At 41.3% G+C, this 13,117-nt stretch overlaps 1 protein-coding gene and 2 long non-coding RNA genes across 3 annotated transcripts; 2 read left to right on the top strand and 1 right to left on the bottom strand.

The window, feature by feature from the left end:
* Positions 1-6,788: 6,788 nt before the first annotated feature.
* Positions 6,789-7,566, bottom strand: LOC134287041 (uncharacterized). Its single transcript, XR_009996972.1, has 3 exons — positions 7,413-7,566; positions 7,162-7,358; positions 6,789-7,103 (listed from the first exon to the last, which is right to left on the bottom strand). It is a non-coding gene; the product is annotated as an uncharacterized LOC134287041 (long non-coding RNA).
* Positions 7,567-8,190: 624 nt separating this feature from the next.
* On the top strand, positions 8,191-8,971 carry LOC109400175 (uncharacterized). Its single transcript, XR_009996971.1, has 2 exons — positions 8,191-8,697; positions 8,764-8,971. It is a non-coding gene; the product is annotated as an uncharacterized LOC109400175 (long non-coding RNA).
* Positions 8,972-9,578: 607 nt separating this feature from the next.
* Positions 9,579-12,913, top strand: LOC109432862 (protoheme IX farnesyltransferase, mitochondrial). The gene is made up of 4 exons (XM_019709208.3): positions 9,579-9,861; positions 9,964-10,267; positions 10,346-10,541; positions 11,988-12,913. The coding sequence occupies exons 1-4, from the start codon at positions 9,751-9,753 to the stop codon at positions 12,829-12,831; spliced, it is 1,455 nt and encodes a 484-aa protein (XP_019564753.3). The 5' UTR covers positions 9,579-9,750; the 3' UTR covers positions 12,832-12,913.
* Positions 12,914-13,117: the final 204 nt, after the last annotated feature.

The following is a 13,117-nucleotide window of genomic DNA, read 5'->3' as shown; positions in this document are numbered from 1 at the left end:
GGTTTCAGTCGTAGTCCTCGAGATTCCTCTTGAGTCGGCACTCGTCGTCATCGTCAAACTTCCCATCTGCACCATGGAGTTCGCTTTCTTAGAACCATATTTGAAGTAGATAAAAGTTGGTAAAATTTGATTCCATTTAGTAGAAGCGGTCGAGGGAACGATCTCACACGAGTAAGAAGCTGTTGGTATTTAAGAGGTTGCGATCGTCACTTAGTCCAGAGACCATCCCGGATGACGAATATGATAATTTTCTAGTTCTAGTGGGGTTTGATATAGGGAAGTGCAAATCGGTAGCATAAAGATAAGGCAAGAAAATAAGGGGTAATTGATGTGGAATTTGTCAGATAGATGTAGGAGATTGATCACGATTCCAGTTTAAAACATAATCCTTATGGAAACGGCTGCCTGCGTGTTTAAATGTCGATTAAATGTGCTGTTGCTCGCTGATCAAATTTATTTATTCTCGCGAATCTTTCCACTGAACTCCATTCACTTTCATTGGTCTCAGTATTGTTTTGGTTGAATTCAATTTTGATTGACACGAATGTCATACACCTCAAGCCGAGCAACAGCACTGACAACCATCTTATTCGGCCTAAAGACACAGGGCCAGCAAGCACTAAAAGTTATATACCCACATACGGCTTATTTTTGTGCTTACGGTTGACAGGGCCTGTTGGTTACTGACCAACGGTACTTTAAGGGTCAATTCCGCAATTACAATCCCCGTATTAAAACACGTCAACAGAGTGTAGTTTAACGATTGATTGTAATTTTCCTGTTTAACGATAACAAATGTACATGAAATTGGATGTTTTAGCATGTTGTATAGTAAATTAGCATAAGTTGTGTTGTGTTGCATGTTTGTTTTGTACATAGCTATAGTCATGTCAATTCTTGTGTTTTTCGTATCGTTAACTTACGTTTAGTGCCTTAGATAGTCGGTTGTCGGATTGTCTACCTTCGGTTGTAGTTTAGTCGCTAGAATTCATACGTTTTATGTAATTTAGTAGAAATTCAATTAATAGTTTTCTTACCGTGATTATGCACAATTCTAATTCAAGGTTCACGGCAGTTGTAGGTTATACCTGTAGGTATTTCAATTACAAACCTAGTTGCAAGCACTAATTCATTATTATAAATGCGCATGATACAAGTAATTCACTCTAGATTTAAGTATTTACCTAGGAGATAGTTTAGATGTAGGAAATATCACTTAATTTAGCAATAAGCTACACGTTTGTCTACTTTGTTTATCGACGATTTTTTCCTCCTACTCACTGGTTGACAGTCAGTGAGCGCTACATGCCATCGCAATGAACGCTGATGGTGTTTGTGGTCCACGGTGTACATATTAAAGGTACGCGCTGGCAGTGCCAACAGGGCCTATAAGCATTAAGACATCTTTTACAAAGCTTGTTGGCACTGAAAAGCTACTCAATGTCCTATATGTATAATGCTTATAACAGTACTTAATGGTTACCTGGGAAGGGTTTTGTGGGGGCCCCTAAAATGTGGGGGCCCGAGGCCCTGGCACCCGCCCCCCTTAGATCCGGCCCTGCATATGTCGATTCGGCAACGCTGTTTGTTTTGTTTACATCAGCTTCCAAAACTTGCCACAACGCTAGATGTTCAAATTTTTGCGTGACTTTGTTGTGGTGCAAGTTGTTTTGTTTACGTTTGCTAATTATATTTCTGGAGCTCGATTTGAATAGGTCGTATGTGCTTTTGTCGATATAAAATTCGATCAGTTTATTTTAGTTATTGTAGCAATATGGAAGATATTTTTGAGACTTTTAATGATGGAACGGAAAGCTTATTTTGTGAGGATTCTGCTGTATGTATCAACTTTGTTCAATTTCAACGGTTTTCGCTACAATAAGCGAATCCAACTGATCGAATTTTTAATCGACAAAAGCACATACGACCTATTCAAATCGAGCTCAAGATTTGAACTTTTTTTTCCCACATTTTGAAAAAGATAACAGGGCCATCGAAGAAATCTGAAATGCTTTGCAAAGAATAGCGCGAATCAAATCGGTAGAAGTGAATCAAGCAGCAGCAATGAAAGTTTTTCCGAGAAGAGCAGCTACAAAAGTTTCTTCATGAGCATAAGCTTTTGAAAGAAAATTTATTTAAATATTGTCTTCTTACTAAATTTACATATACCGAGACATATACCATCAAATTGTAATTGTAATATGTTTATTGGCGATTGCAATGCCGTTCAAACAACGCCTTCCTTCAAACGATAAACATGTTCATTTGGCTCACACTTTGACAGTTCTCTCTGCTCGATTGGCTCACATTGGCCGCCTCCGCACATATCTATAATGTATTGACCGTTTAGTTCCAAACTGTTCACGACCGTTCGAAACAGTCGCCGTTTCAAACGGTCGGTGACGGATTTGACAGCAGAAATGAGCGAGAAAGATTTTGCGCGCAAACGCGTTTTCAAAAACATTCGATTGGTGTAACAAGGACAGCTAACCGGTCGCCCTGATCAGGTGTTGCCGGCAGCCAAGCCGCCAGCTTTTTGGCGCGGAAGTCGGGGGTGATCAGATGCAATGTTCATCACTCAAAAAATTTATGAAAATACTAGCTGTACCCGACAAACTTTGTTCTGCCTACTGCGTTTTTTTTTTTGACGTTTCAAGTTTCTATCCAAGACCAAGCCCCCGGTATCAAAGCGTATGGAAGATCGGTTTTCAAAAACTTTCATTTTTACATGTTTTTTGCCTCATAAACCTTCCTTGGGTGAAAACTAACAGAACAAAACTAAGACGATCAAAATCGGACCTTCCGTTAGCAAGTTATGCGCGGTCCCACGTATGCCACTGCATTTTTATTTATAAAAATATATTTTTTTCGCAATAAATAAGTGTTTAAAATGTTTTAAGGACAAGGTATTTGGAGTACATTGCTCAAAATTTCTAGAGCACCGTTTTTTAGAACCGTTGAACGGATTCGGATGAAAATGCATCACGCTATTGACAACCACTGAACAATTAGCGTGATGCATTTTCATTCAAATCCATTCGACGGTTCTAAAAAACGGTGCTCTAGAAATTTTGAGCTATGTACTCCAAATACCTTGTCCTTAAAGTGAGGTTTAATAAGTGCAATTTATATTATTTCCAGGATAATGGATCAATGAAGCCAACTTTTCCAGCGTTCACCGCATGTAAACAGAGGTGCCACCGTATATGGACATTAACATTGTGAAAGCAGTGGAGTTATGTCAAACATACAAGGCCACGGTGGCGCTATCTGTTCTTTCCATAGCGGCCGTTTTAGTTATTTTAGTGATCCATTGCTAATGTTTGTTATTCTGAAGACATATACATTTGAAATAATGATGTGCTTGAACAAATTTGCTGATTAATTGGTTTTTGTAGAATACATCGAGAATAGGCTTCTAAAAGCCTATCTCAATTTCTGTATAATTCGATCAAGCATTGATAAAAACGACATGTTAACTCATTTTTTAAGTATTCCTATTAGGTAAAGCCCATAAAATATATTTTCAAAAATTTTAATAATTTTTGCAACACTCCTTGTTTAGCACTCAATTTTGGGTAAATTTTGTTTACCGTGTATGTCAAACAGGAACATTTGTTGTCAAAAGTGAGCCAATGTGGTGTCTTTTGCAACCCGCCGTTTCACTTTCGTTACGTCAAGGTTGACCACGAATGTCAAACAAGACCTGCTCATCATTATTTTATTTTCGAGTTTATTAACTATTCTGTTATTGTTTAAGTTCGAAAAAAATACCATTGAGATCAGAAAACCATGCTCTTTCGTGTTATGCACCAAAAGCGAGAAAATATTTTTCATTTTAGGACCCTATTCCCTCGATATTCGACGACTGTTCTGAACAGTTTCACAAACAGTCGGGATAATCCAACCTTGAACTATGAATACACAATCCACTTATCCGCGAGCGGTAATGGCGGCGGCGGGCATATCCAACCGGTTCGGATTTTGACGTTTCTTGGGGGAAAGTCAAAACAGTTTCATTCTCCTCCTCACCTCTTCACCCACCGTTCGGTGGCGCCAACCGATTGCGATCCCCAAGAAACGTCAAAATTCGAATCGGTTGGTTATGACCGCCGCCGCCATTACCGCTCGCGGATAATTGGATAGGATTACCGAGGGGGGCGACACATCCAGATTATCATATTTTTGCCAAAAATCTTACACATCTATTGCACTGTGTGTTATCTGTTTGCATCTTGATAAATCTTCTTCCATCCAAAATCCATCTCAAATCTTTTTTCAAACTGTTCACATCTTTCTACATCTTATGCGATCGACGTAAACAAGACAAACGATTTTGTTTATAAACGTCAAACAGATCGATACTATTATCGTGCCGTGAATCGCGCAACTAAAATTTGTCGTCGGGAGGCAGCAGGACCACCAATCGCATCCGGAAGAGAAGCAACCGGAGCAACCCCGTGGCCGTGTCAGAAGCGCGAGGTGACGCCCCCCAACAATCAAACAGAGATTGCCAATTTCAACCCCTATGGTCACCAGTAGCGGTTCCGAATTGAGTAGGGATATTGGACCAACAACAACAGACGACTTCATCAACAGAGGCATCAAGAAGCGACCGAGAACAAAGCCGGAAGGAGCCTCCGTAGAAAAATTGACCTATTGGACTCAGGTGGAATTCGGCGAAAGAGGTATGTCAGAATTTGAGTGTTAGTACATAGTGACAAACTGATGACCGAGCTGATGACTATTTTGTTTACATAATTTTAGACACATCGTTCGCACACCTTTCAATTCTCAGTAGAGAGTACGAGAATCTGTGACATGTAATGTGATGCCAGGAATAGTCGGTCCACCGATGATGAACCAAAGGCTTCCGTCATATGACGCAATCTTGGAATAACACCACGTTCACCGTACTAGTGCTGTTCCTGGCAGCAGCTGCCATGCCATGCATTATAAGCCATCAGCACTGTCCATCCCACGGCCACCGGCATGGATTACCACATCAATCTGATGCTTCATGACGCTGGCCACAATCCTTTCTAACAACTTGACAGACTATCCAATCCAGCCCGTTCATAAACCAGTGCCACCGCCTATAACAAGTACCTGCTGCCGCACCGGCGAGGCATCCGAGATCGGCCAACACCACAATAGTAAACGATTGGAATTGGATCAAGTACTATTTTAAGGATGCTACTGTAACCGAGACTGCAACAGCCCGCAAATAATTCAGCGTAAACTTGTTCGTGCACGCCTAGATTGCCGCGGGGATTCATCAGACAATGGAACACACACGGTGATCATCCGGAAGATGGCCAAGAAAGTTTAATAAGAACTGTTGTGTCACGCAGTGTACGGTGAGAAACGAATGAAGCTACGCTGAACACATATTCCGGATCCTTTGGAATTGATGATGATCAATCGCCCGAGCTGAATTAGATGTTGTTTCTTTGTAACAAATTATATATTTTGAATCAGAAACATGAAGCATTTTTGCAATTGATCTTAATCAGCCGTTCGATTTGAATAGGTCGTAAGTTTGCTTTGAATTCTATGCAGCAAATTCAATCATTTCAAATCGAACGCAACAAATGTTGCTTTAAAATTTTAGTTACTGTATCGGCACAATCAATAATGGAAATAACGGTCATCATTGTACAAAATCAGTACCAAATATATTTATTTTTGAATGAAATGTTCCACTTCACAAACCTTGACATTAGAACCCGTTCATCAACTCTTAGGGAAGAAAGAGGGTATGATCCTAGATAGTTACGGTTTTGAAAACCTTGTATGAACCGGATAAACTTTACGATGGGGGAGCGAGACGCATGGGATCACCAAAATTGAGTCTAAGTTGTTTATGCTCCTTAGATGCTTTTCGCTATACACCAGGTGAAGTGATACGTTTCTTCAGGATATTTTGGTGAATTCTTCCGGATATTCATACAAGACATTCTCCGGATCATGATTGTCTGAACGGAATCGCTGGTGGGTTACCCAGAGATAATAGCCGGTGAATTTTCTGGAATTGATGCAGAATTGCGGAGGGTTTCCCGGAAATTATTGATGTTGATTTTTCTGGCAAACGGCTGTGAGTTTCATCGGAAGAATTTGCTGGAGGACTTTTTGGAATGGTTGCAATCCGTAGGTAATAGTTGGATACTATTGGAGAATTTCCCAAGGGGATTGATGGAGCATTGACCGGAAAGGACTGCTGAAAGTTTTTCCATAAGGAATGGCCAGAGGTTTTTCCGGGAGATAGTAGCTGACGGATTTACACGAAAGAATGATGATGGATTGTTGGGAGCAGAGCAAAGGTTGTTGGATTGATCGGAAGGAATCGCATTAGTATTTATTTCCTGTAATAAATTGATGGATAATCCCCCGTCCGAAATTGCTGCAGGAATGCAGGATGGTGCTGTACCAAAGTCCAAATTAAGTCGTAGCACTCGGGCTCAGATTGGGTACCAACTCTAGTACTACATTTAGTCCCCGGTACCCAAATTTGACATTTGACTGAATACCTCATTTTTAATAAACTTGTGCTTTAGTATCCTATGGCAACGAACCTAGTTCAACAGTTCAACACTGAATCCAACATGAACATGTCAAATTCGTGTATTGTCGGCACCGTCTATTACTCTCTAAAAAGAGTTCATACTCTAATCTGAGCTCCCTGGTGCTCTTTATAGGAGGACTAGCTCGAACTTGAGAGGGTCGTCTCTCGAGGTCGGCTCTAAATAAGGTTTTCGGCATCGAATCACGAATACAAACGCACGTGGTTAATTTTTCTCACAAATTTATTGATTTAAATATCTGGAGTGTGTTTGTGTAGTGTTTGGTCAGCCGGAAATGCTGGGATCAAACAGGAACGGTGATGATGGAGATTAAGGGGTTGGTGACGGTAGAGATCGGGCGATGACGTCGTCAGGGGGGTCAACATAGTGACAGGGTGGCAGGGCGATTCTCACTGGATTAGCAGCGAGCGATCTCGATCTGAAGGTACGTCTCGGATGACGGAATTTCGGATGAGAGTGCGAGATGACGTCCTGCTAAAATCTTTCATAATCGACGACGACGAGGACTCGTTAACGTAGCTGCAAAGAAAAGGCTGATAAAGAATGTTCTCGATAGCGTTATGTTAGCGGGATTGACCATTGTAACTTCTTCGACCATGGAGCAGCGACGTTGAATCGAGTACGGAACCGGGCCAGCAGAAAGTATATAGTAATGAAAACTACAGTTGGTGCAGCCTTTCGATTCTCTTTGGTGATAGTTATTTAATCGAAAAGGACCCAGAGGATCATCATTTGACCAAGATGAACCAATTCTCTAATAATTCTTTATGTTTCCTAAAATAAAATAAATGTTAAATTGTTTGTAGAAAATTATCATTCAATACTCACCAGATTCTGAATTTTTCGTGTTTACATTTGTGTAAACACTAGATTGTTGCTCATAGCAACATTGGCGGAGTACTCGATTTTAGAGAGCAAGGTATGATTAAAATGAGGTATTATAGTTTTTTAATCTAGTACTTCATGAACCCCGAAATTTCACACCAATGTATGAGAGATGGACGACTTTATTTGGACTTTGGCTGTACGGATTCTGCGGAAGCATTTGCCTCAGGTAATTGATGATGAATGTTCTGTACAGTTACTGAAAAATCCTTTGGAAAAAATAGCTGGAAACTTCAGGAAGGAATTACCGAATATTTGTTGGAAAGACCTAAGCTTTCTCTAAATTAAAAGTGAAAGTTTCCGACTGGAGGATTCGCCAGAATGAAATGCTAGAGGGCTGCTCGCTGGAGGGATCCACAGAAGGAATCACTGAACAAGTTTCCAGAAAAAAACACTGGGGGTTTTTCGGAGCTACTGGAAATTTTCCTGGTATTGCTGGAGAATGTATTCTCCAGAGAAAATGGGTTCTCTGGTATTCTCCAAAGGAACTACAGGTTTTGTTCACATCTCCTTCCATCTCAACCATCTCAAAGCAGCGCTCGGCAGGATTTGAAAGTGGATGCAGTGCAAAGAAGATAGAAAAATCTGATAATTGCACACTGATCTAAAAAAGTGGATGCATCTACATCGACATCTTTTGGACGATTTAGATGTGTCGTCCCCCTCGAGGATTACTAATGAAAATCTACATAATGAATCATAGCAAATATACGACCTACACGGGGAAACGAAATAACTCAAAATTGAGATAAAAAATACCTAAAACTAAGTTCTCTCACAACTCTCCTTGTTTGGATACATTATGTTCTTAGCTTTAGTTATTTTAAACTCAATCTTCAGGTTATCCGAAAAAACTTACTTTTGAGTTATTTGATACTTGTGGATTTGAAGTTGTTTTCATTCCCGATAATGAAAGTATCCAAAATCAAGTGCTGGTGCAGTACTTGATTTTGGATGAAAAATTCAATCGAGCGCCATTTGTATTTCGGAGTTAGTGCTTTTATCGCTCAGGTGCATAAAAAACTATTTGGTAAGAGTATATTTTGATGTTTTGGTCGCTTTATAAAGAAAGTTAAAGTCGTTTATTTTACAGGATGCTGATTCGTTTGTGTTTTCAAGTGCGGAAGGCCTGTCATGTTCCAGGTTTCGTCACACCGATTGTCTCTGCAATTTTCGAATCTGATATGAGTGTCTACTAGCAGCTTATCAAATTTTAATCCACTTCCAGGTAATATTTCGTGTGACAATCGTTCGAAGTGGAATAATTTTAAGTAAAACACTTCTTTCCTTTCAGCCATACACCATAAATCCGACGACCGATAGCATAGCGAATTAAAAACTAAATTCATGACGGACCACAATCAAAACACCCGATGGATGAAGCATCCGGACAACAACGTAACAACGGAGGAATATAACCGTGATTGAATAGTGTTAAATTGTGTCGTTACCTTGCCTATGTAATTTGACTATGAATTAATAAAATGTGATTTGATGCCAAATTATTTGTTTACTTACGTGCGAATACATCAGAAACCAATAATTTTTCGATAAAATTCCCTAAATCAAAACACCTTTTTTTGAGTTTTTATAATCCAAAACCTACTGGTTTCATAACAGTTAAAATTTACGCAAAACGAAGAATGTGTGAAACAACTCAAAATTGAGTTCTTTGCAAATAACTCAAATTTGACTGGTTTTACTTAGCTGTCAAGATGAGTGAAAAAGACCTTATTTTGAGTTTTTTCGTTTCCCCGTGTATTCAAATCGAACGCCTGATTTCTGCATTAACATGTCTAAAGGGTCTAACTCGTTTTGTAAACAAACATTGTTTCTGTCGCTGTAGGGCTCATCTCGATCCACCCACGCATCTGGGGGCCGTTATCAGAAAGAGCGAAGATAGATCTTTCTGATAACGGCCCCCAGATGCGTGGGTGGATCGAGATGAGCTCTACAGCGACAGAAACAATGTTTGTTTACAAAACGAGTTAGACCCTTTAGACATGTTAATGCAGATTTTCTTTTTTTTTGCGATAGAAAACGCAGCAGCCCTGCCGTAAATAATGATCTATCAACAATCATCAGCTGTCATCTCGGCCGTCGCGCGCACACCGTTGTCTTTTTTTTTTTTTTTTTGGTTGTTCGTTCCTCGTGAATCAAAACACTCTTCACCCGCATCGGTATCCACTCGGTACGGAAGAAAAATCAATTTTCGGATTGTAATCCGCGTTTTTCGGATCTTCCCCCGTGAAGATGTTACCGTTCCTGCAGCACAGTAGTGATGCATAGATTTACGGCTATTAGCCGGGTGTGGTGCGAATCGGCTCGCCGGTTAACCGCCCATCACAGTTCACCGCAAGCCCATCAAGGACACCTACAAATCGTGCGATTGGTAATGTTTTGAAACGTGATTACACAACCAGTGCTATTTTACGTTGTTGAATCACAATGGGTGGTTTTATTATCGATTAAATATAAATTCTTGCAATTTCAGTACGTCAATAAAGCCCCAGTTGATCAGCTGAAGGTAACCGCATCGAAGACCCTACCTGACGATAAGAATGGATTGGGGAAGCAAGCTACACATGCTGTGCCATTGGCGGTTCCGGTAATCGTACCGCCCACTGCATTGGATCCCAAAGCTTTAGTCAATGAAATTTCCAAAACTATCAGCCTGGCGGCGGACTCGAAAGGCCCGAGCAAGCCAAAAGATGAAGTCGTCGCTTCTATCACCTCGTTACCCGGATTCAGTCGATTGATTTACCACTACCTTATGCTGTCCAAGATCCGGCTGACGTGTGAGTATCCCGTAGAGAATGTTTTCACGTTCACAATTTTTACTAACAGGTAAACCCTATCGTATTTCCCCCCCGAAGCTTTGGTGGTAATGACAACGATGGCCGGCTACGCCATGGCACCAGCACCGTTCGAGTTGTCCACGTTTCTGCTCTGTTCGGTGGGAACGACGCTCGTTTCGGGTGCGGCCAATTCCATCAACCAGGTTATAGAGACTTCGTTCGATGCACAAATGCCTCGCACTAGGAACCGGGTTCTGGTCAAAGGCCATTTGAGGTAAGTTTGATTGTCATGGTGTAGAGAGCATTTTTCGTTTTTATTTGGTGTCGGACAAAAGTTCATCAAATTAAACAAAAAAATGTACCGACGAGAAGCCCGTCATACATTTTCGGGAATTCCATGGAAATATCTAAGGGAACTTACGTATTTTCGGCCGTTTTGTTCTCTTCGTCATGAGGAGTTTTTTAAAACCTGAAACTTAAAAGTTGACTTCAAATCTTTCCCTACCAAGCTGAACTATATGACCAAGTTTCAGGCAATTTGACTAACAAAAATCCCTCATGAAGATGAGAACAAACCTGCCGATGATACCCAAAATCACCCTACTTAAAAAAATCTATGGATACAACAGGATATTTCACCAGAGCTCTGGTGAAATCCCGGAGCTTTAATTAAAAATTTTTCAATAATGTTCAAATCAAATTAGTCTTTGGATTGCAACGGTGCTTTGAGATTCCTGTGTGGCCTAAGGCGACATCCGGTTGATTCAGCCCCTCTAAGTTGTATGGCTCCGACGATTTCGACGGAATTTTACCATCATCAGGTCGCGGTCAGTGTCGATCTAGTGTCAAGATAGGCTCTATGATATTGAAATTTTTGAAAAAAATATGAACTGGCAATTGTTTAACAACTATTCTCTTCAAGCCCGTATAAAGCGAATTTTACAATTGAATAAAATTTTACTCTAACGATCAAAACGATCAACTCTGACTATACATGTCAATGGTTGCTCCTCCGTGATTGATCTGAACTGGTACCAATTGCACTGAGATCCAACTGAATAAAGGGCTGGGACATTCCACTTATTCTCAAAGTGTAATTTTAGCAGCTCATGCATATTTGATCAATAACGGCGCCGGCCAAGTCCTTATAGTCAGCTGGGAAGGGAAAGGAATGTTAGAGTGTACTGGTTGTTGCTACTAGAGACCGAGAGCACTCTGCGTCCCCACAACCCGCACGGACAGGGGTATTTGTTAGACGGAAAGGATGAGAGATCTGGGAGTCACCGTTGGGTCGATGATGCGATCCATGGATAGGGGTTATTTATAGTGTTCGTGATAGATTGTGTGGTGAATAAGGTGAATAAGGTCAAGCGTCACAGCACGCTTTGGTTGCATAACTTATAGGCGTTATATATATAACACTGTGCTGTGAGTGGAAGTTGGAAGGGAGGGAAACGACTTTTTTTTCAATTCGTTTCTGGTTCTAGCGATGGCTATGAACATATGCATATACATGAGTTGTATATGTAGAGAAGAGAAAGCGAGAGAGAGTGGATAGAGAGATACAAAGTAGGATGAAAAGGATGAGCCAGGGATTGAACCCATGACCTTCTGCATACGAATCAGAAGCGGTAGCCACTAGACCACCAAGCCCAAGTCACGATTGAATAAAATTTTACTCTATGAAAAAAAGTATGCTTAATGAGTTCTTCATTTTCAGCCGCCTTCACGCAGTTGGATTCGCGCTGGGCGCCAGTTCGATTGGAGTAGGAATGCTGTATTTCGGTGTCAATGAGCTGACTGCATTTTTGGGAGCTGCCAACCTGATTCTGTACACCAGCATCTACACCCCGATGAAGCGATACAGCATCCTTAACACCTGGGTAGGTTCGCTGGTTGGCGGCATACCCCCTCTGATGGGATGGGCTGCTTGCACCGGAGACCTCGGCGTCGGTGCGTGGATCCTCGCTGGTTTGCTCTACTGTTGGCAATTCCCCCACTTCAATGCCCTATCGTGGAACATTCGTCCAGAATATTTGAAAGCGGGTTACAAAATGATGGCAAACTCGCATCCAAAACTTTGCACACGGGTTTCGTTGCGCCATACTGGCTACATCACGGCACTGTCCCTGCTCGCTCCTGCCCTTGACGTGACAAACGTATGGTTCGCTGTGGAGTCACTACCAGTGAATGCTTACTTTGCATACCTTGCCTGGGATTTCCACCAGAAAGCAGACAGCAAAAGCTCACGGAAGCTGTTCCGGTATTCCCTGATCCATTTGCCCATCCTGATGGCGCTGTTCCTGCTCAACAAGAAGCATTGGATATTCTCGCAGGAGAAGAACACAGAGGATACCTTGCCTGCCGCCGTAGCAGCGCCAGACGTCACGGAGTTAGTCGAGGATGATAAGAACAAGAAAGAGGAGTACTTGGTACCAAATATTGTGGTTGAGGTGGGCAATCTTGGCGCGACTGGTGGCAGCATCAAAGCGATCGAGGATAACCTTCTGACCAACGTTGCGAGCGTCTTGCCCAGCACAACTGCTGGCAAACAGAAGCTATGATGAGTGCTGAGATACATTATATTTAAAATGTTGTAATTTTAAACACTACGAGAATAAACTTAAAGCGCGGATCCTCACTAAATAGTTTTGCTCTATTGTGTAGTATCCTTATATCAGTTCCCTTACCATACCGAATCCAAAATGTACGTTCCATGTACGTTGAGAGTACCCACATAACTGTTTCATTTTATGAAATTTTGAACCCTGTAACACAAAACCGGACTTTCCTGGGGCTACGCTGATTACGTAACAGAGCACAATACTTCCCAAGTAATCACGCAGCTCG

This window comes from Aedes albopictus, chromosome 2 (genome assembly GCF_035046485.1).
Source record: "Aedes albopictus strain Foshan chromosome 2, AalbF5, whole genome shotgun sequence".
Lineage (NCBI taxonomy): Eukaryota > Metazoa > Arthropoda > Insecta > Diptera > Culicidae > Aedes > Aedes albopictus.
The sequence above is the reverse complement of the archived record's forward strand: the minus strand, read 5'-3'. Positions and strand labels throughout refer to the sequence as shown.